Below are 24589 nucleotides of genomic sequence, written 5' to 3'. Positions count from 1 at the left end.
TGAGCTGTTCTTGCTATAATACGGACTTGGACTTTTACCAAATAGGGCTATCTTCTGTATACCACCCCTACCTTGTCACAACACAACTGATTGGCTCAAACGCATTAATAAGAAAATAAATTCCACCAATTCACTATTAAAGCTGCAAAGCTGTCATCAAGGCAAAGGGTGGCTGCTTTGAAAAATGTGAAGTGATTCCCTACATGATTCCATATGTGATTCCATACATGATTCCATACGTGTTATTTTATAGTTGATGTCTTCACTACTATTCTACAATGTAGGAAATATTAAAAATAAAGAAAAGCTCTGGAATGAGTAGGTGTGTCCAAACTTTGACTGGTACTGTAGTTACAGTACTTCTTATTTAGCAGAAATTAATATTGTTGGTTGTTAATGACAGTCTTTTTTTCTTCTCCAGAGCGTGAACACTGGCTACTTGCTTTAGTAATCGCTGGGGGAATGGTTCTCTGCTGGTAATGACATTTGAGAAGCTGTAGCCTACATTTGAACTTTTTATTGTCATCACTATTGTTTAATTTTTTTTATTCTCCTCATCAAAGGCTTGTCTTCTCACCCTGCGCATCTCTCTCTCAAGTAAGAAAACATGTATTACAATGCTGGGTGGATGCTGTGCTGTAAGGTGTGGCTAAAGCTGGGTGGATGCTGTGCTGTAAGGTGTGGCTAAAGCTGGGTGGATGCTGTGCTGTAAGGTGTGGCTAAAGCTGGGTGGATGCTGTGCTGTAAGGTGTGGCTGAAGCTGGGTGGATGCTGGACTGTAATGTGTTGCTAAAGTTCTACACATTTGCTGGATGCATTAGCTGTTTAAATTGTGTTTCAGATTATTTTGTGCCCAATAGAAATGAATGGTAAATAATGTGCTGTGTCATTTTGGAGTCACTTTTATGATAAATAAGAGTATAATTTGTTTCTAAACACTTCTACATTAATGTGGATGCTACCAGTCACAAGCTTGATGTAATCATTGCATGCTATGAATATGGGACCAAATACATAACTTTATACTGCTTAAATACATAGAAGTGAATTTGTCCTAATATTTTTTTCTCCCCTAAAATGGGGGACTATGTACAAACAGTCTTTAAAGGGGAATGGAAACACTATGATATAGAACGCCAGCTAACTGTAAGTGTACATCGCCATATTGGCATTGTTGCGTCACTGGCAGGAGAGAGCATTTTGGAACACCACAAAATGGCTGAATTTACAAAGTAGCTCCAAGTTTGAGAATGAGTTTATTACAGAGAATGAAAGAATTGTTAGTTAGGGAGCCAATAAACCTACTGAAGCCGTTCATTTTTGATCGTTGCCCCAGATCAGAGTTCGTTCTCCTAGCAGTCACAACACAGATATGCCGCATGAAACACCTCAGCTAGAGGGTTGGCATAGGTAAACACAAAATGGTGAGAGTGGGGATACTGCCAGGTAATGGCTAGAGTATGAGTGTGTGTTGGAGAGAGATGGTAGCCGTATTACATCCAGTCAGAGGTTCCTGTCAGTCTGTTTTGCGATTTATTGTGTTACTAATCCTTATGAAGGACTTCCTGGCAGAAGAGGTTACACAACCAGTCAGCAGACGATATGACAGTTAAATAATTGGTGAACATGTTATTGTTTGAACTAGTAACCGAAAGGTTGCTAGATTGAATCACCGAGCTGACAATGTACAAATCTGTCGTTCTGTCCCTGAACAAGGCAGTTAACCCACTGTTCCTAGGCCCTAGGAATGTATTTATAATGAGCACGCCCCATTATTGTTTAAAATGAGATTTCATTAATCATGATGCTATCTGCGATTCCAACTCTGGTCGTCTAAACGTACATGTGTTACCAAAGTGCCAAACAGCGCTGACGATAAACATCTTTATATGATATATATATATATTATGTACAAACATAAACATCTTTATATATATCATATAAAGATGTTTATCGTCAGCGCTGTTTGGCACTTTGGTCGTCTAAACGTAAATGTGTTACCAGAGTTGGAATCGCAGACAGCATCATGATTAATGAAATCTCATTTTAAACAATAGTGGGGCGTGCTCATTATAAATACATTGTGATTTAGTTTCGGTATCAGACACATTTTTCTTATGATTTTTTTTGCAAAGCATCCAGGCTGACAGTTTATCGCTAGTTCAACTTATCGGCACAAGGGATAATTGGACGAGGTGTGCGGCGTCTCATCACTGCGTGTGCCGTTTCTTCCATAAGGCGCTGAATAAAAGTTATTTAGTAAATCTAGCCTAGCCTAAAACATACAACCCAGGCATTTGATCTATGTAAAAAATAGTGTTCGTTAGCTTGTCCACTATTACAACAGGTTCACGTGTAACCAGATAAACTTGCTTCGAAGTGAACTACTTTCGGTGCGCACTAATCCCATGTCCCTGTCGCTAGAGTAGTGACTTCAACTAGCTTTGGCTGCCATCTATTGGAAAGGAATGGTACACACACGGGCAACTAGTTGGCAGAGTCAAAGTAGACTTTAATAATATGCCATTTAGAAGACACCTTTATCCAAGGAGAATTGGGTACATGGTAGCGGAAACAGATCATAGAAACAGGAATACAATGTTGATATTATGGATGGTCAGTCCTTGCATCTATATCTCAGTCTATGAATTTGAGTGGTTACATTTATCCAGGCCCATCCCTCAGCTTTTTACCGAAAGAGGAGCAGGGAGACACCTTGTTATTGTTTCTACTGCTGATTGTCACTTTAAGTTAAGATGCAGATTAAATACACACCAAAATATGTTACATATACTATAAACATTTCCAACATTCAGAAAGTTAGTGAATACACAGCATCCAGCACAGCAAACAATCAATCGTATTTTACAAAAGCCCTTTTTACATCACAATAATAACCACAGTGGTTATAGAGGATGCAACAGTTCAACACCTCAGGAGAAAATGTCAGTTGTCTTTTCATAGCTGAGCATTAATAGGTTGAGAGAGATTCGAAAAACACCAGAACCGGGACAGGGTAGCACATCTGTTAAAACACCAGGACAGGGTAGCACATCTGTTAAAACACCAGGACCGGGACAGGGTAGCACATCTGTTAAAACACCAGGACCGGGATAGGGTAGCACATGCATTGAAACAGCAGAACCCGGACAAGGTAGCACATCCATTGAAACAGCAGAACCCGGACAAGGTAGAACATCCATTGAAACAGCAGAACCCGGACAAGGTAGAACATCTATTAAAACAGCAGAACCCGGACAAGGTAGAACATCCATTGAAACAGCAGAACCGGGACAAGGTAGAACATCCATTAAAACAGCAGAACCCGGACAAGGTAGGACATGCATTAAAACAGGTAAAAAAACAAATCTATGGAAAAACCATTCCACTCCGATTCCCTTTATGGGAGGGTGAATCTTTGATTTCGCTGTTGAATTACCTGCTCCTTCTCCAATTTTTGGGAACACCAGCCCGCTCCCCCAAAGGGATCAATAGTGTATCTTGACTCGAACTGTGATTGTGATTCTGAGCTCTCAGGTTCATACAGCGAGTTCTGGTCTTCACTGATCTCACTCTCCGTCAGCTCCATCTATGGCGTATAGGGGCAGGACTCGGTTGTATACTGATGGTCGTGAGCGCAATCTAGCTGGGCCCTGAGCTCTTTAGTGATGGTCCAAGTGGACCTCTTCTCCACTGCAGCACAGGAACACTCTGGGACCTAGGGGTCAGTTTGGCATGCTGTACTAACCGTTCTTTCCTGTTGGTAGAACACGATTAAGGCATCAATTACGCTATAGTTATATTCAATAATCACGGCATATACTTGAAATAAACAATAGTCTTAGAAATAACATGGATTGGCATGTATCACCTGCCTCCTGCACAGTCTCCTCCAGGATGAAAACATTTTCCGAGATGGAGACGTCATCCTGAAAACAAACACACGTTTTGTTAAGACGACTGAACCCAAATATATCAGGCTACCTGTTGTATGCTTTGCACACACACACACACAACACACAGCAAATACAGGCTCATTTATTTTTCAGCAAACAGCTATGTCAACTTCAGTCTAACTAAACAAGGTGGAGTTAACAAAACAATACAAAAAAAAATCTGTAAACTAATGTTACCTAATAACAGGGGTACACGGATAAATTGTGTTGCAGTTAGCAACGTTATTTGCTGGGAGGTGTTACACAAAACACCTCAGACGCAATTAGCTAGTTACCTTCAACTAGAGTTGAAACAATGTTGTCCGGTGTCTAACGCTAGCCTAGTCCAACAACAGTCATGACTGGTTAGCGTTACCTCAGGCTCCATTGCATTGACTCGCATCGCCACCTCCATTCAGTCACTTTTGCTTGACTCCACAGTCAGCGATGTTGATGATGGTCGGTCAGTAACCCCTACACCATAACCCTCAATGTCAAGGGTGGGTAATTGTAATTACCCTCAGTTCAAAGATGAACGGAGCAAAGTACAGAGATCCTTAATGGAAACCTGATCCAGAACGCTCAGGACCTCAGACTGGTTTGAAGGTTCACCTTCCAACAGAACAATGACCCCAAGCACACAGCCAAGACAAAGCAGGAGTGGCTTTGGAACAAGTCTCAATGTCCTTGAGTGGCCCAGCCAGAGCCCGGATTTGAACCCAATCGAACATCTCTGGATAGATCTGAAAATAGCTGTGCAGCAATGCTCTCCATCCAACCTGACAGAGCTTAAGAGGATCTGCAGAGACGAATGGGAGAAATCCACAACCCTGGTGTTGCAAGCGCCATGCTCTACTAACTGAACCACTCTCTCTCTCTCTCCTTTCTCTGCTGTCTGTCTTTCAGTGAGGGTCTCGGTGAGTATGTGGAGGGGTTAACATGGCACCAGGTGAATCACCAGGTTGTGCTGAATCACAGGTGAGTGAGTACGTGTGGATACTGACTGTAAACACCTGTTGAACCTGCACCATACTGCACCATACTGCACCGTACTGCACCGTACTGCACCATACTGCACCATACTGCACTGTACTCTTTATACTATTAATAACATTTCATTACTTCATCAACCAACCACAGCCTGGTCCGTGATCTGTTTGTGCAATCGTGCCACTCCTTTTCATCCCAAACATGACAAGAAGTGGCATGATGGCACAAACAGACTGGTACCCCAAACAAGTCTTAGCCTTCAACATTTGTATTATTATATCAGTGCCAGTCTGTTCTCTGCAAAAAGTAAACGTGCTCTCCGTGTTTTTCAGATTACAGAGCAATCAAGCCAAGCTTATGGAACCAGTGTAAGTGGCAGCACATGCAGAATACAGCATTACAATAGAGCTGTATTCTATTGTTTGAATTCTATATTATATTATAAACTGGGTGCTTCGAGCCCTGAATGTGCAAACTGACTATAACCAGAATAGAAAGAGGAGTGGGAGGCCCCAGTCCACAACTGAGCAAGGGAACAAGTACATTAGTGTCTAGTTTGAGAAACAGACACCTCACAAGTCCTCAACTGGCAGCTTCATTAAATAGAAGGCCAGTTTTATTGCTTCTTGAATTACCACAACAGTTTTCAGCTGTGCTAACATAATTGCAAAAGGGTTTTCTAATGATCAATTAGCCTTTTTAAAATGATAAACTTGGATTAGCTAACACATATGGAACTCAGGAGTGATGGTTGCTAATAATGGGCCTCTGTACACCTATGTAGATATTCCATAAAAAATCAGCCGTTTCCAGCTACAATAGTCATTGACAACATTAACAATGTCTACACTGTATTTCTGATCATTTTCATGTTATTTTAATGGACAAAAAAATGTGCTTTTCTTTCAAAAACAATGACATTTCTGAGTGACCCCAAATTTTTGAACAGCAGTGTACATATTCTCATTCACCCCTTTTTATATTTGTGTGTATTAGGTAGTTGTTGTGGAATTGTTAGAATACTTGTTAGATATTACTGCACTGTCGGAACTAGAAGCAGAAGCAATTTGCTGCACTCACATTAACATCTGCTAACCATGTATATGTGACCAATAACATTTCATTTCATTTCATTGGAGTAAGAAAAGTTGCTCATATCAATCAATATATAATTTATGGCTGACTCAATGATGGGAAGTTGGCCAGGCCCTGAGGTAGCAAAGCAGCCCCAAACTATATTGCCACAACCTTCATGCTTTACGATTGGTATGAGTTTCTTCTGTTCAAAGGCAGTGTTTCATTTTCGTCAAACATGGCATCTGGCATTGTGACCAAACACCACCTTTGTCTCATCTGTCCAGATTGTTCCAGTAGTTTGTCTTTACCCAGGTGTTGTCTGGCAAACGCCAGTTGTCTTGATATTATTTTTGAAGAGAAGAGGCTTCTTCCTTTCTGACCTCCCATGTAGGCCAAGTTTGTGCAGTCTCTTTCTGACAGTTGACTCGACATTGATTGTGGCAAGAGATAGTCTATAGATCACTTAATGCTACCCTGGGGTTCTTGGAGACTACTGTGAGCATCTTTCGGTCAGCTCTGGGGCTGAATTTGGTAGGATGACCTGTCCTAGGTAGATTGCGTGTGGTCTGGAATTTTCTCAATGTATAGATGATCCGTCAGACGGTGGGATGATGTACTTCGAATTGCTTGGAATATGTAAAAAAAAAATACACCACTTTCCAGGGGTGTAGTTACTTTATCACATGACTGTATATATAGTGCATTCAGAATGTATTCAGACCCCTTCACTTTTTTCATCTCTCCAGAGATGTTTGAACGGGTTCAAGTCCGGGCTCTGGCTGGGCCACTCAAGGACATTCAGAGACTCCTCTCGAAGCCACTCCTGCATTATCTTGCCTATGGGGGCAGCAGGTAGCGTAGTGGTTAGAGTGTTGGGCCAGTAACCGAAAGGTTGCTAGATCGAATCCCAGAACAGACAAGGTAAAAACCTGTCAAGGCAAGGCACTGTTCCTAGGCTGTCATTGTAAATAAGAATTTGTTCTTAACTGACTTGCCTAGTTAAATAAAGGTAAAATAAAAATGTGCTTAGGGTCGTTGTCCTGTTGGAAGGTGAGCCCCAGTCTGAGGTCCTGAGCGCTCTGGAGCAAGTTTTCATCAAGGATGAAAGCGTTCATCTTTCCCTCGATCCTGACTAGTCTCCCAGTCCCTGCTGCTGAATGCTGTGCTGTACCATCCCTACATGCTTCACCATAGGGATGGTATTGGCCAGGTGATGAGCGGTACATCTGGAGGAAACCAGGTGACTCTTTGCATTCAGGCCAAAGATCTTCCATCTTGGCTTCATCAGACCAGAGAATCTTGTTTCTCATGGTCTGAGAGTCCTTTTGTCAAACTCCAAGCGGTTTGTCATGTGCCTTTTACTGAGGAGTGGCTTCCTTCTGGCCACTCTACCATAAAGGCCTGATTGGTGGAGTGCAGCAGAGATGGTTGTCCTTCTGGAAGGTTCTCTCATCTCCACAAAGGAACTCTGGAGCTCTGTCAGAGTGAACATCGGGTTCTTGGTCACCTCCCTAACCAAGGCCCTTCTCCCCCTATTGCTCAGCTTGGCCGAGCGGCCAGCTCTAGGAAGAGTCTTGGCGGTTCCCAACTGCTTCCATTTAAGAATGAGGCCATTGTGTTCTTCGGAACCTTCAATGCTGCAGACATTTTTTGGTACCCTTCCCCAGATCTGTGCCTTTTACACAATCCTTTCTTGGAGCTCTACGGACAATTACTTCGATCTCATGGCTTGGTTTCTGCTCTGACATGCACTGTCAACTGTGGGACCTTTATATAGACAGTTGTGTGCCTTTCCAGATCATGTCCAATCAATTGAATTTACCACAGGTGGACTCCAATCAAGTTGTAGAAACATCTCAAGGATGATCAATGGAAACCGGAATGCACCTGAGCTCAATTTCGAGTCTTATAGCCAAGGGTCTGAATAATTATGTAAATGACATAGTTCTGTTTTATATATATTTTTTTATACATTTGCAAAAAAAAAAAAAAACGTTTTTGCTTTGTCATTATATGGTATTGTGTGTAGATTTCTGAGGAATAAATAATTTGTAGACTGCAAATTGACTGCAAGAAGCCCAAGCAGATATCATGTTTGACTAAAACACAATAATTTCAAACCTTGCTTACATTTGTATACAATCACGTGTCTCTCTATTAAAACCTGTTGGGGCTAGGGGGCAGCATTTTCACTTTTGGATGAAAGGTGTGCCCAGAGTTAACTGCCTCCTACTCTTTCCCAGATGGGAATATATGCATATTATTATTACTGGTGGATAGAAAACACTCTGAAGTTTCTAAAACTGTTTGAATTATGTCTGTGAGTATAACAGAACTCATGCCAGACAAAAACCTGCGAAGAAATCCAAACAGGAAGTGAGAACTCAATTTTGAAAACAGTGCCATTTGATGTCCATCTTAGATATGGATGAGCATGCACTTCCTAGGGCTTCCACAAGATGTCAACGTCTTTAGATTCTGGTTGTATGATTCTACTATAAAGGAGGGGCTCATAATAGCTCTTTGCGTGGGTGGTCTGGCAGAAAGCCTCGGTCTCATTACGCGCGGTCACGAGAGAGTGTTCTTGCGTTCCAATGCGTTTCTTCAGACAATGAAATTCTCCGGTTGGAACCTTATTGCTGATTTAATGTTTAAAACATCCTAAATATGGATTGCATACATCATTTGACTTGTTTCTACGACCTGTAACGGAACCTTTTGAGTTTGTCTGGAGGAATTGCTCGTGCTTTTTGAGGATTGAATGCTGGGCTGAACAAGCTAACAACAAGTGGCTAAATGGTGGGCTTTATGGAACAAATCAGTCATTTATTGTCGAACTTGGATTCCTGGAACTGCCTTCTGATGAAGATATTCAAAGGTAAGTGAATATTTATAGTGTTTTTTTGTAGCTTCCGTTGATGCTTCTTTTTCCGTAAAGTAAAAAAAAAAAAAATCTGACACTGCGGTTGCATAGAGGATACATTTATCTTTAATTCTGTGAATAACACTTGCATCTTTTATCAATGTTTATTGTGAGTATTTCTGCAAAATCACCGGATGTTTTGGAATCAAAACATTACTGCACGTAATGCGCCAATGTAAACTGAGATTTTTGATATATATATATATATGCACATTATCGAACAAAACACACAATACATGTATGACATGATGTCCTATGAGTGTCCTCCGATGGAGATAATCAAAGGTTAGTGATTCATTTTATCTATATTTATGCTTTTGTGACTGAAAAATCGCTGTGTGTGCTTTTGAATTTGGTGGTCATCTAACATAAATACGTTTTCGCTGTAAAACATTTTAAAATTCGGACACGATGGGTAGATTAACAAGATGTTTATCTTTCATTTGCTGTATTGGACTTGTTAATGTGTGAAAGTTAAATATTTCAAAATAATATTTTTTTCAGCTGAATGGGAGGTGGTGTTCCCTTTAGGGAACTCCTTGTGCCCCCTAGCCCCAACAGGTTTAAAGCATGGGAATACCTGGGATCAGATTTCTTAAATTAAAATCACTTCGAGCTGATTTCCTGTTTTTTATGTCCAACAATGAAAGTCAAAAATAATTTTATTTATTTATTTATTTTTCTCAGAAAACCTGCGGGCCAAATTCGGCTCGTGGGCCACGAGTTGGGGAACCCTGTCCTAAGGTGCAGTGTTTAGTAACTGGGTGGTAGCCGGCTAGTGACAGTGACTTTGTTCAGGGCAGGGTACTGGATGGATGCCGACTAGTGATGGCTATTTAACAGTCTGATGGCCAGTCTCTCAGTCTCTCGGTCCCAGCTTTGATGCATCTTTACTGACCTCACCTTCTGGATGATAGCGGGGTGAACAGGCCGTGGCTCGGGTGGCTGAGGTCCTTGATAATGCAACATCCGTTCCTGTTCAAGAATGTGTTATTATCTGAAGCGGGGGAAACTGTTAATTTGTTTTTGTCCATACAATCTAACTGAGCAGCTCAACCAGTCTCCACCTAAACATCAAGCATGAGATTTTTATACCTCCAAAAGCTCCAAACAAACTTCAGATTTGCATTCAATACCCCGCTGGTAATGGTAACTCTTGCACTGTTCAAGCGTTCCATCTATCTATACCTTTTCAAATATAACCATTTAAAATGCTCCTTGGCCATTTAAGCTACAACACCAACTTTAAAATATCCAGGCTATCCTAACCTTTAAATATTATAAACAATGTACATTTTCATAAATGATCATGTCATTTCATGGATTCAATGCTAAACATAAGAACACAGTGGTAGACATTTTGAATGCTACTGCTGCCATTTCAACATTTTCAAAACTATATAATTATACCTATTTAAATGTGCATAAATTAGCATATAAACCCACCATCAATAATGAATCCTACAGACGAAGAACCATATGTGACATTTAAAAAAAAAAATTAGATATACATGAAAAATCATTATTGGACACCATTTTTCTATAGTGAACCGGTTTCACAAGCTTTCCACGCGCTAATTAACAATAATTTTAAATTTAAAGATAGGCTCTCGTGGAATAACCGTTTATGTGCACCACTCAGAATGGACGGACAAGCGCACAACCTTTCTGTTGCTGATGAAAATCGCAGAAATGTGGGAAAGAAACGTAAAACAAAGAACCGTATATCAAACAATCAAGCTAGCTAGCTATAGAGTACAGTAACTAACATGTATGTTCTGGGTTGTCTAATTTGTAACTATAGAGAAAACATATTAGCTAAAGTTTGTTGGCTACTAACTCATACATTATCGTTACAAATGTTATTGTTAGATTATAGAAGAAACATAGCTAGCTACTTTTTCTCCGTCCACCGGATGATTCGACATGGCTACAGTAGCTAGCTAGTTACACTGTATCCTGCAGGGAAGAGCGTGTTCCACGACGTGCAGAAAGGATTGTGGAAAGTTGACTGATGAACGCAAGCTGCATCTGTTCAACAGGTTCTATACTGTCCCATACGAGAAACAACAGGCGTTGATTCTCTCCGGCTTAGAACAGGTTAGAAATAAGACAAAACGCCTATTATTATAATAGCTATATTGAACACTTGCATAGTTTAACTTTGACAGTAATGATACGTACATTAACGTTAACTCTAAAAGTGCTGTGTTACACAATGGTGCAATACAAACTCATTCTGTGTATAGATTGGGAGTGTGTGAAAGATGGAGGTCCTGATCAAGCAATATCCTGAATGTGCTACAGTATATTAAATTCTGAATTCATCATTGTCAATTTTTATTGCAGCGTGAGGTGAAACAGAGACGTAAACCTGAGGATACAAAGGAGAACAAACGACGGAAACAAACCTTCAAATACCATGTACAGCAAGCAGGCCAGAGATTGAATGTGTGCAAGGTTACTTTCATGTCTGTGTTCCAGCTAACCAACAGCTGTCTTCAGGCAAGTGAAAATATGAATTAATGTCTATATGAATATCAATTACAAACATATTGTATTCTCTGTACAGATGCTGACAGATGCTGTGGGCAGAATAACAACTGGCGGATGCTCAATCTGATGTCGATGCTCGTCTCTATGGGTTACTTTACCCAAGTTGAGCAGAAGTTCATGGTCTCTGGTCATTCTTTTCTTCCTTGTGATCGATCTTTTGCCACCATCGAGAAGAGGCGCAAGGTGTCAGTCCTTCATACACCTGATGATGTTTCAAAGATGATACTTGAAGCACAACCAGCAAAACCATTCAAGGTGATGAGGATGCAATGTGAAGACTTCAGGCACCTCCCAGATTCTGTCCTCAAGCGACCAGCTGGACTACAGATCACCTCAGTGAGGTGGTTAAAAGTCACAGGTATTGCACAGAGAATAGTTTACTAACATCCCATCAACACGCAACATGTTGTTCTAACAATAAAATATCCTAATGCTTGACTGTGAAAGTTGTTATTGATGTCAGGAACTTAAAATGTTTCTGTTCTAATTTCAGTTGAGGATCCTTGGAATCTGTACGCCAAACAGAGCCACAGTCTATTTGAGGGATGGAAGTCGTGGCTGATCTCCAAACTAAAACAAGGAGCTACACCTCAACCTCCCTATTTTGCAAGCCACTACCCTAGAGCATATGAGAGTCCTCTGCCCATCAAAAAAAACAAGTACCAAGATCTGATGACCATGCTCAACTACTTGCCAGCTGCTGCACGCTCTTTTTATGAATCACTGCAGAGTGAATAATTTGTTGTTAAACCAAGCTACATAATTAAACGTTTTTTCTGTGAGTTTATGATCCCCTGAACCTGTATACTGTAGTATGTTGAATCTGTATACATTTCAGAAGACATGTCACCCCTATTGTAGGAAATTAAATGTATCGTAGGTGTTTTCTATGTGAATCAATTTGTGTATGATTTGAACCAGCACAATATATTGAATTAATTTAATTTTAAGATGTTGTTCCTAGTGTAGAAAATGTTATGTACAATGTGTTCTGTTGATAATTATTTTGTGTGATCATTTGAACCTTTTTTAATCTGAATGAATTAAAAACAAATAAGTCATCACATACAGTATGTGAGTATTCATTTGATCTTGATTCCCTTTTTTTATTCATTACAATATACACTGTCTCTCTGTCACCACATTTAGCATTAACTCTAAGCAGTTAATACTTATTTACTGCTGTCACCTCAGTGCAGAAGGACATTTCTTGCCTTTAGCATGGGTTTAATGCAATTCACAACTTAATTGCTGATCATAGTGTTAAACACAAAGAGAATGGTTTTCTGAACGTTTTGTAATATTGACTTTCGGGACCTGCATAATGGACATGCATATTGGCACATCACATTTATCCCTATTTGATATTTACAAGTTGTGCTTGTTTTGATTGAATTAATTTAATTGTATTCTATTTTGGTAGTTCTATGGTATGTTCACATTGAGGGCTTCATTTTAAATGAGACTAAGATTTCATGACTCAACTTTTAAGAAAAGTCATCATTGCTAAAGTTGATAGACCACCTTTAAATGAACCTCCATACAAATGAATTAACTGCATATTGCATTTAAGTTATTTACATGAAGGGCATCGGTACTTGAAAGTACTTAAAACATCATATCAGATGTTAAAAAAGGACATCTTACAAGAGTCATGCAAAATGTCACATATACTGTTCTTCCACAAACTGAAATCATCACTGGAGATATACTGTTCTTCCACATTCTTAAAATTAAAACGGCAATAAAACAAATATTATTTGAAATAACAAAAAAATATAAATTGTTGTTGGAAGATATGGGTATGGTGAATTATTTCTCAACCACAAAACACCTAATGTGGGACACACAATTAATAATATAAAAACTGAAAACCATAAATAATTTAAAACAAGGTAGTAAGCACACACAGTTTCTTCAGGAAATGTAATATTATAGTTATTATTACTGTTATTACTACTACTACTATTATTATTATTATTATTATTACTATTCAGGAGGACTGACGTGCTGACTGTAACCCCATGGCTGGCTCCTATAGTCTGGGAGGGGACCTTCGACCCCCTGGTCATAGACGAGGCTTTCAGGTCCCACAACCTCACCATTGCCACCACTGTGTTTGCTGTAGGGAAGTAAGTCACAGATTCCATGTGTAGAAACCTGTTGCCAAGGCAATGTTTACATCACTTCCTTTGTGTGTATGTATCACCTACAAGAAATGTCAAGACTGCTGCCACTAACACAAGCATGCACCTATCCACAAGTGTTCACCATGCACCTCTCCAGATGCATTCACCATGCACCTCTCCAGATGCATTCACCATGCACCTCTCCAGATGCATTCACCATGCACCTCTCCACATGCATTCACCGTGCACCTCTCCACATGCATTCAACATGCACCTCTCCACATGCATATTCAACATGCACCTCTCCACATGCATTCACCGTGCACCTCTCCACATGCATTCAACATGCACCTCTCCACATGCATATTCAACATGCACCTCTCCACATGCTTTCACCATGCACCTCTCCACATGCATATTCAACATGCACCTCCCTCTCCACATGCATATTCAACATGCACCTCTCCACATGCATATTCAACATGCACCTCTCCACATGCATTCACCTCATGTGTTAATATCTTTGGTTGATGTTATCTACATCATAACCTCATTTATGTTGCCTGTCTCCATTTTTCAAACCGTTCGCAAGTGGGGATTATGATTGTGTCTCAACTGGCATCTTATTCCTTATGCAGTGCACTACTTTTGACCTGAGTCCTATATAGAGAATAGGTTAATGTTTGGGACACACACTACAACTCAACATGGAATTCATATTTCCGAATAAGGCCATCTCATGTCACAAGAATGCAGTCTGTCTCTAGCTGTGTTTTTTACATACACATTTCCCCCTGCAGGCACGCTTGCTTGTCCTACCTGAACCTTTCAAATTATAAATTATTTACAACCTGAATGTTTCACCTTCTTGTTTTCTCCATGTCAAATTTTTTTATCCATCATTGAAGATATAGTAACTTTAGTTCTGTCGTTTCACATAGATGTACAGTACCAGTCAAAAGTTAGGACAGACTTACTCATTCAAGGGTTTTTCTTTATTTGTACTATTTTCTACATTGTAGAATAATAGTGACGACATCAAAACTATGAAATAACACATGTGGAATCATGTAGTAACAAAAAAAGGGTTAAACAAATCCAAATATATTTTATATTTGACATTCTTCAAAGTAGCCACCCTTTGCCTTGATGACCGCTTCATGAGGAATACTTTTCCAACAGTCTTGAAGGAGTTCCCACAAATGCTGAGCACTTGTTGGCTGCTTTTCCTTCACTCTGCGGTCCAACTCATCCCAAACCATCTGATTTTGGGTTGAGGTTGGGTGATTGTGGAGGCCAGGTCATCTGATGCAGCACTCCATCACTCTGCGGTCCAACTCATCCAAAACCATCTGATTTGGATTGAGGTTGGGTGATTGTGGAGGCCAGGTCATCTGATGCAGCACTCCATCACTCTGCGGTCCAACTCATCCCAAACCATCTGATTTTGGGTTGAGGTTGGGTGATTGTGGAGGCCAGGTCATCTGATGCAGCACTCCATCACTCTGCGGTCCAACTCATCCAAAACCATCTGATTTGGATTGAGGTTGGGTGATTGTGGAGGCCAGGTCATCTGATGCTGCACTCCATCACTCTCCTTCTTAATCAAATTGCCACTTAGACGGCCTGGAAGTGTGTTGGGTCATTGTCCTGTTGAAAAACAAATGACAGTCCCTGTAAGTGCTAACCAGATGGGATGGCGTATCGTTGCGGAATGCTGTGGTAGCCATGCTGGTTAAATGTGCCTTGAATTCTAAATAAATCCCTGACAGTGTCACCAACAAGCACCCCCACACCATCACTCCTCCTCCTCCTCCACGCTTCACATTGGGAACCACACATGCAGAGATCATTCGTTCACCTACTCTGCATCTCACGAAGACACGGCGGTTGGAACCTAAAGCCTAAAGTTTGGACTCATCAGATCAAAGGGCAGATTTCCACTGGTCTAACGTCCATTGCTCGTGTTTCTTGGCCCAAGCAAGTCTCTTCTTCTTATTGGTGTCCTTTAGTAGTGGTTTCCTTGCAGCAATTCGACCATGAAGGCCTGATTCACGCAGTCTCCTCTGAACAGTTGATGTTGAGATGTGTCTGTTTCTTGAACTCTGTGAAGCATTTATTTTGTCTGCAATTTCTGAGGCTGGTAACTCTAATGAACTTATCCTCTGCAGCAGAGAACTCGGTCTTCCTTTTCCTGTGGCGGTCCTCATGAGAGCCAGTTTCATCATAGCGTTTGATGGTTTTTGTGACTGCACTTGAAGAAACTTTCAAAGTTCTTGAAATTTTACGGATTGACAAACCTTCATGTCTAAGGATCTGTCCCTTTTTTCAATTTTTACCTAAATTGACATATCCAAATCTAACTGCCTGTAGCTCAGGACCTGAAATAAGGATATGCATTTTGTTGATACCATTTTACAGGAAACACTTTAACGTTTGTGGAAATGTGAAATGAATGTAGGAGAATATAACACATTAGATATGGTAAAAGATAATACAAAGAAAAAAACATGTTTTTGTAAAATATTTTTTTTGTACCATAATTTTTGAAATGCAGGAGAAAGGCCATAATGTATTATTCCAGCCCAGGCGCAATTTAGATTTGGGCCACTAGATGGCAGCAGTGTATGTGCAAAGTTTTAGACTGATCAAATGAACCATTGTATTTCTGTTCACATTGTTGTATCAAGACTGCCCAAATGTGCATAATTGGTTTATTAATAACTTTTCAAGTTCATTAGTGTACACTTTCCTCAAACAATAGCATGGTATTCTTTCACTGTAATAGCTACTGTATATTGGACAGTGCAGATAGATTAACAAGAATTTAAGCTTTCTGCCAATATCAGATATGTCTATGTCCTGGGAATGTTTTTGGTTACTACATGATTCCATATGTGTTATTTTATAGTTTTGATGTCTTCACTATTATTCTACAATGTAGAAAATAGTATAAATAAAGAGTAGGTGTGTCCAAACCTTTGACTGGTACTGTATATGTATTTCATCTCTATTCTTCCTTACAGATACACTCGTTTTCTCCGTGACTTCTTAGAGTCATCTGAGAAGCACTTCATGGTGAGAATCCAGAACTATCTATCAAATGGATTGACTGGTATAATATAAAGAAGGTCCAGGGATAACAATGTCTGTGTGTGTGTGTGTGTGTGTTTATACAGTGGGGAGAAGTAGTTGATACACTGCCAATTTTGCAGGTTTTCCTACTTACAAAGCATGTAGAGGTTTGTAATTTTCATCATAGGTACACCTTCAACCGTGAGAAAAATCCAGAAAATCACATTGTATGATTTGTAAGTCATTAATTAGCATTTTATTGCATGACATAAGTATTTGATCACCTACCAACCAGTAAGAATTTCGGCTCTCACAGACCTGTTAGTTTTTCTTTAAGAATCCCTCCTGTTCTCCACTCATTACCTATATTAACTGCACCTGTTTGAACTCGTTACCTGTATAAAAGACACCTGTCCACACATTCAATCAAACAGACTCCAACCTCTCCACAATGGCCAAGACCAGAGAGCTGTGTAAGGACATCAGGGATACAATTGTAGACCTGCACAAGGCTGGGATGGGCTACAGGACAATAGGCAAGCAGCTTGGTGAGAAGGCAACAACTGTTGGCGCAATTATTAGAAAATGGAAGAAGGTTAAGTTGACGGTCAATCACCCTCGGTCTCGGGCTCCATGCAAGATCTCACCTTGTGGGGCATCAATGATCATGAGGAAGGTGAGGGATCAGCCCAGAACTACATGGCAGGACCTGGTCAATGACCTGAAGAGAGCTGGGACCACAGTCTCAAAGAAAACCATTAGTAACACACTACGCCGTCATGGATTAAAATCCTGCAGCGCACGCAAGGTCGCCCTGCTCAAGCAGGCGCATGTCCAGGCCCGTCTGAAGTTTGCCGATGACCATCTGGATGATCTAGAGGAGAAATGGGAGAAGGTCATGTGGTCTGATGAGACAAAAATAGAGCTTTTTGGTCTAAACTCCACTCGCTGTGTTTGGAGGAAGAAGAAGGATGAGTACAACCCCAAGAACACCATCCCAACCGTGAAGCATGGAGGTGGAAACATCATTCTTTGGGGATGCATTTCTGCAAAGGGGACAGGACGACTGCACCGTATTGAGGGGAGGATGGATGGGGCCATGTGTTGCGAGATCTTGGCCAACAACCTCCTTCCCTCAGTAAGAGCATTGAAGATGGGTTGTGGCTGGGTCTTGAGATGCTTCTTATGGAGCCACTCCTTAGTTGCCCTGGCTGTGTTTCTAGTCGTTGTCATGCTGGAAGACCCATCCACGACCCATCTTCAATGCTCTTACTGAGGGAAGGAGGTTGTTGGCCAAGATCTCGCAATACATGGCCCCATCCATCCTCCCCTCAATACGGTGCAGTCGTCCTGTCCCCTTTGCAGAAAAGCATCCCCAAAGAATGATGTTTCCACCTCCATGCTCCAAACACAGCGAGTGGAGTTTAGACCAAAAAGCTCTATTTTTGTCTCATCAGACCACATGACCTTCTCCCATTCCTCCTCTATATCATCCAGATGGTCATTGGCAAACTTCAGACGGGCCTGGACATGCGTTGGCTTGAGCAGGGGGACCTTGCATACGCTGCAGGATTTTAATCCATGACTTGTGTTACTAATGGTTTTTCACCATCATTTGCAAATAAATGCATTAAAAATCCTACAATGTGATTTTTCTGGATTTTTTTCCCTCATTTTGTCTGTCATAGTTGAAAGGTACCTATGATGAAAATTACAGGCCTCATCTTTTTAAGTGGGAGAACTTGTACAATTGCTGGCTGACTACATTAAATGTACTAAAAGTAACTCAATTCATTACAAATTCCATCCCTTTCAATTGAAGTGAAATGTGATTCCAGGTGGGGCTGGATGTGCACTACTACGTGTTCACCGACCTGCCCGGCGATGTGCCTAGCAACGTGACTCTTGGTGTCGGCAGGCTGCTCAGCATCGTGAGCGTGCCGAAGTTCGACCGCTGGCAGGAGATATCCCTCCGCCGCATGGAGCTCATCCAGGTCACACTTTATTCATATCATTACTACATTATGAGTTCTTTAGTTTATTATTAATAACTATTAATATTATTATTATTATTAGATTATTATTTATTATTATTATTAGTAGTAGTAGGGCGGCAGGTAGCCTAGCGTTTAAGAGCGTTGGGCCAGTAACTGAAAGGTCACTGGTTTGAATCCCCAAGCCGACTACATGAAAAATCTGTCTGTGCCTTTGAGCGAGGCACACAACCCTAATTGCTCCTGTAAGTTGGTCTGGATAAGAGCGTCTGCTAAAGTTTATTTTAATAAAAATTCGAACCTTTATTTAACTAGGCATTAAATGACTAAATGTGAAAATATAGTAGTAACTCCCTACAGATGTCCCAACTATCAACAAAATATCAACTGTTGATAATAGGCAACATATTTCTAGGGTTACAGTTAAGAGGTTATACCTATAGGGTTAGTGCATACCAGTTAGTTTAAATATTGTTGACAGTAGATTGTATGGACTGTGTATTTTTTAAATAATTTTAACCCTGCCTGCAAACCAAATTTACATCTGAGGACAATCAACTTTGATTGATTTGTTTGATTGCTTGAAGTTCTACTGAACATCCACCAACCATCTATTTGGAAGCAGACTGCCATTGAGGATCACATCCACCAGGAGGCGCACTACATCTTCTGCCTGGACGTAGACATGAGGTTCCATGGCCGTGTGGGGTCCGAGGCGCTGGGGAGACTGGTGGCTGCCATCCACCCCTGGTAATACTTACTTACTTAAAGGGCCAGCATCCACCCCTGGTAATACTTACTTATTTATTTACTTACTTACTTACTTAAAGGGCCGCCATCCACTCCTGGTAAAACTTACTTACTTACTTACTTACTTACTTATTTACTTACTAATTTAATAACTTAAAGGGCCAGCATCCACCCCTGGTAAAATTTACTTACTTACTTACTTATTTACTTACTTAAAGGGCCAGCGTCTACACCTGTTAATACTTACTTAAACACTTAATAGTTACTTAAAGAGGAATTTTTATTTTATTTAAAAAATATATTTTTTCCCCCTGTAACGTAACAAAATGTGTAAAAAGGGAAGGGGTCTGAATCATTTCCAAATGTACTGTATATACAAACATATGTGGACAACGCCTCAGATCATTCTTATAACTGTATATACAAACATATGTGGACAACCCTTCAGATCATTCTTATTACTGCATATACAAATATGATCATATTTAGTAACAGTACAAATTAGTCCCCATTTCATATAACTGACGACAGAGCATTTTCTACCCAGAGTCCTCAGAGCGACGCAGAAACACCATTTGTATGTCTGCAGACTCCTTACAACTTCAGCTTTCGTCCCTCTGTGACCACGAGAATTGTGGTTGTGTTTCAAATCTACTAAATTATTTCAGATTTTTTTCATGTTGAGAGCTCTAAATCCAGCTGGGAATTCCACAGCTAGATAGAACCACAATTGCTGAATTCGCTAGACTGTCCCCTTTAATATACAGTCTCCTAGGCTGGGCTCATCGCTCAGAGGCAGTTTGAAATCGATTCTTTGTCTGGAAAAGGCCAGAAAATGTGACACGGATTGGCAACAAGATTTTCGATCTGTTGATGCTCTACAGATGGTCAAACTATCAAAAAATCTGTTGCTAAGCAAGGGTTGAGGTTAGGGTAAGGGTTATGTTTAGGGTGAGGGTAAGGGCTAAGATCAGGGTTAGGGTTAGTTAGTTTAAATGTTACTGATAGTACATTTGTAGATGCTCTACAGACTATCCAAATAAAGTTTTACCGTGACCTTAGTAAGGGTATGTTCCTGGTTAAATAAAGTAACAATACAAAATGGTCTTGTATCTTGCAGGTTCTATATGTACCCCCGGAGCCAGTACCCCTACGAGCGGCGGGCTGTGTCCACAGCCTCTGTACCTCAGGACCAGGGAGACTTCTACTACCAGGCCAACATATTCGGAGGAGTGCTGGAGGATGTTCATAGGCTGACCAAGACGTGCAGGGAGCACCTGGAGGTAGGCACTCAGGCAGGCAAAACGCACACTCACACATTCATACCTGACAGACAGTCATGCAGACAGAAAGGCATGCATTCCGAGACGTACGCACAGACAGATGCACGCATGCAGGCAGACATGCAGTCACTCACTCTCTCCCCCTATATCCACCCATCCCTCCCTCTTCCTCCTCCTCTCCACCCGCCCTTCTCCCCCCCAACCCCCACCCCCCCTCTAGGTGGATAAGTCTGTGGGTGTTGAGGCTGTGTGGCAGGAGGAGAGTCACCTGAACTGGTACCTGGTGAAGAATAAGCCCACCAAGCTGCTGTCACCTGAATATGTGTGGGACGACGCTAGAGGACGGGACACCAAGGAGATAAAACTCGTCCGCTTCTCCTCTGTCATCAAGAACAAGGCAGAGGTCAGGGAGAACCCATGAGATGCAGCCCATGCAAAACCCAGATATCTTTAGCTTAAACAGACAGATTTCGATAGCTTAAACAGACAGATTTTGATCAGGAATGTTTTAATATGCTAATTAGACTTCCACCAGAGGTGATGACATTGACGCTAGAGTTTTAAAGACTCAAGAGCTAACTATATTTAAGCTCTTGAGTCTTCCTCATCTCTAAGATCTGCCACAACAAAATAATGATGTTCAAGACAACTGAGCGTGTTGTTGGTGCCCACCCTAACAGCGACATGTTAGCATCCCCTGATCTGTGAACAGTTTTTACAATTATTATGATGTGAAGCCCTTTAATACTTGTATTGAAAAGCGCTATACAAATAAAGTTTATTATTATTAAGTTGACATTTTATACATGAAATTACATTTATTTCTCTGGCATCGTGGTCATCGTGTCTCACATTGTCCAACCAGTAGCGGAGCAAGACTGCTTGAAAATGATGTATGGCCAACGGAATTCTATCCTGATGTTAATGAGGTGAGTATGCGTATCAATGGCTTTGTCTTGGGCTACTCAATGATGGACTTAGGAGAGCAGTTAACTGTTAGCTAGCTACTTTTCGTCACTGTGAACACCAACAACTCAAGGAGTGTTATTATTGTCTGTGAAATAATCTCTCCTGTTAACTCTGGCAATGTTGAAGCACTTCTGACACCATGTTATGATCTTAGTCAGACATGACTGTACTGCGCAGCAGAGCACGAGCAAATGGCTCGGCTTCAAAATGTTAGTGATCAATTTAGTGATGCCCTGCCCATACCCTAGTTATTGATGAAAGACCAGGCACTAACCTGATGTATAGAGTTGGGGTCTGTCAGGGTCAGGGAGCAGAGCTCCAATAGGGAGGGACCATCTGTAAAAAGGTATACCTGTTTCACCTGTGTGCTAAAGTTATGTTCTAGCCATAGAGAATGATAGATAGCTCTAGTGGCCAAAAAGCCATTGTAGCAACGGCAGCGCCATTGAGGGCTCCCACCATGCTTCCACCATTTTTAAGTAGTCAAATGGAAGGAGATATTCAACGAGCAGGTGTCCACATACTTTTGTGTGTTAAATGGCTTCATTGCCAAAAACTTGAACTATCTCTTTAATACGGAGGAAATTACAGTCATTGGAGCCCATTACAGGGTGTTCTCTGTGTAGAAAATTCGGCATGGTCGTCTAAGTGGTCATTTTCAGGATGGAAAAACAGTTTGTGTTAACATGAACAACTATAACCAGATAGATAGCATGCAGAAAATATATTTAACTATATATTTTGTAATAATTCCATCTTTGAGAACTAACAATCAATAATAATAAATTATAATTTTAATAATACAAATAAAAATATAAGCTAGACAGTCAGGGAGAATAGAACATTCCTGGGTATTCAGGAAACATGCCCATTGATTTTGTTCTAATGTTTGAGCAGAGGAACACAGCATTAGCCATGGCAAAATGCATAGAATTACTGGAAATTAGCTTTAAAAATGCAAAATGTTCTCTCAGTTCAATGAAAAAATGTGTAGAATTTTTTTCAAACTTTGCTTTACAAAATCAAAATGTTATCTACGCAGCCAAGATACCTTCCTAGTTAATAAATTCTTCTTCTTCTTCTTTATTCTAAATTCATCTGTCAGATTATGGCGTTTGTGAGCACACTGGAAGCCGTGTTGAGGCCACGGCCATTTTGAAGCAGTCCATTTTCTTCTTCTACTACTTGTATGAGTTGGTAAACAAACTGAACGCATCCTTACTGCCAATCCTCGCAAATTGAATCATGGGGGAGTTTCAGGCCACGAAGTGAACATAATTGTACACTCGCAACGCCGACTAAACGAGGGCTGACGGCCTTACGTTGCAAACTTCCCTTGCTTGGCTAATCATTTGGACCACCCTCCAAGATGGTGATGGGGATTCCCCAAGGGCATAAGGCGAGGGTAAGTGGACGAGGGTGTGTCTTTAATAATGAGTTTAAACCGCAGCCATAGAATGTTTGAGCATCAAAACTGTGATGTATCATGGGTAAATTGTGGCTGACTGATCTACAAATAATTATAACGAGTCTTTATTGATGATGTAAGGTGATTTGAAGATCAGCCAGTTGGCAGTCGCATGCTCTGTCGGGTGAAACATTGGCTGCTCTGTCGGCTGAAACGTCGGCTGCTCTGTCGGCTGCAATGTCCAACAAGCCCATTAGCTTAGCCCTCCTGATGACCTGGGTGGAATTATGTGATCCTTCCTTAACCAGAGATACTATATTTGTCACGTTCTGACCTTAGTTAGTTTTGATGTGTCTTTGTTTCAGTATGGTCAGGGTGTGAGTTGGGTGGGTTGTCTATGTTCTGTTTTCTATGTTGTGTTTTGTGTTTGGCCTGGTATGGTTCTCAATCAGAGGCAGGTGTCGTTACTTGTCTCTGATTGAGAATCATACTTAGGTAGTCTTTTCCCACACTTTGTTTTCGTAGGTGTTTATTTTCTGTTCTGTGTTTTGTTTCACCGTTCAGGACTGTTCGTTTTGTCGTTTTATTGTTTTGTTCAGTATTTCTTATTAAAACAAGATGAACACTTTCCACGCTGCACCTTGGTCCTTCTCTCTTTCTCCCAACGACGAACGTTACAATATTTAATGATGAGATGGTCTTGTCTCCACCCTAACAATGGGAGTTGTGCCAAAGTAAGTATTTTGAGGATTTATTTTGTAAATGCCTTTATAGATAGATAGATAGATAGATAGATAGATAGATAGATATATATCTAAGTAGAAGGAACTGATCTGCTTTTACACTAGGATTTGGATAATTAGATGTTTGTTTCCTTTGAAAAAAATTATGTAAAAAAGGAATAGTTTCACCATTAAGAAGAGTTCAGTTCATGTAAGCGTTGACCTTAAAATGAGGGGCAGATGTAAATGAATCACTAATCAGATGAAATAAATCAATCTTCATAAAAAATAACTAGGGCTTTAGAATGACGGTGAAATCCCAGACCGAGGGCAACGACACTAGATCTGGGAATCATGTCTGATTTCCATGGCCAGTTTGGAGAGGGTCCTTTTCAGACAGTCAACTCTCCCAACAAATCACGAGTTTTGGGTAGGCGGGTAAGGTGACCAGACATCCCTGATTTCTGGTGACCTTTCCCTGGCTAGAGCTGTACCCCAGAAATGTGCCTGATTAGCACTCAGAAGGAACAAAGCAACTAGGAAGTTAAATTTAGGCTGATTTCAAAAATCAAACTCTCTATGCAATCAGAATACCATGTAAAAAAAATGATGTATATTCCTGTACCCAGCTGGTTTGCTCCTGCAGTTTCACGGCATGAACAATCAGGCCCACAGTCAGAAAGTGTATCCATCCGGAACACACAATGGGCGGGAGAGGGGGAGGGGGGGGGGGGGGGGGGGTCTATCCGGGGTCTGAGCTCTGAGATATCGGAACACA

The 24589-nt window shown here is 40.8% G+C and overlaps 1 protein-coding gene across 2 annotated transcripts; it reads left to right on the top strand.

Annotated features, from left to right (window-relative positions):
• The first annotated feature begins 381 nt into the window (after window positions 1–381).
• On the top strand, window positions 382–21508 carry LOC110510239 (globoside alpha-1,3-N-acetylgalactosaminyltransferase 1). Of its 2 annotated transcripts, XM_090226487.1 has the most exons (11): window positions 382–476; window positions 564–597; window positions 1042–1043; window positions 4842–4913; window positions 5258–5293; window positions 13479–13613; window positions 16637–16688; window positions 18524–18679; window positions 19305–19429; window positions 20550–20712; window positions 20933–21508. In XM_090226487.1, exons 1-11 carry the CDS (start codon window positions 397–399, stop codon window positions 21131–21133), a joined length of 1056 nt encoding a protein of 351 aa, XP_090082613.1. In that variant the 5' UTR covers window positions 382–396; the 3' UTR covers window positions 21134–21508. The 2 variants fall into 2 exon arrangements, with proteins under 2 accessions (XP_090082613.1, XP_090082612.1); XM_090226486.1 differs by lacking the exons at window positions 382–476; window positions 564–597; window positions 1042–1043; window positions 16637–16688 and having other exon boundaries at window positions 4841–4913.
• Window positions 21509–24589: the final 3081 nt, after the last annotated feature.

The sequence above is a fragment of the Oncorhynchus mykiss genome, chromosome 29, assembly GCF_057628025.1.
Source record: "Oncorhynchus mykiss isolate SJ-2025 chromosome 29, ASM5762802v1, whole genome shotgun sequence".
NCBI classification, from domain to species: Eukaryota; Metazoa; Chordata; class Actinopteri; order Salmoniformes; family Salmonidae; genus Oncorhynchus; species Oncorhynchus mykiss.
Note: the sequence above shows the minus strand (reverse complement) of the source record. Positions and strands in the feature narration are given on the sequence as shown.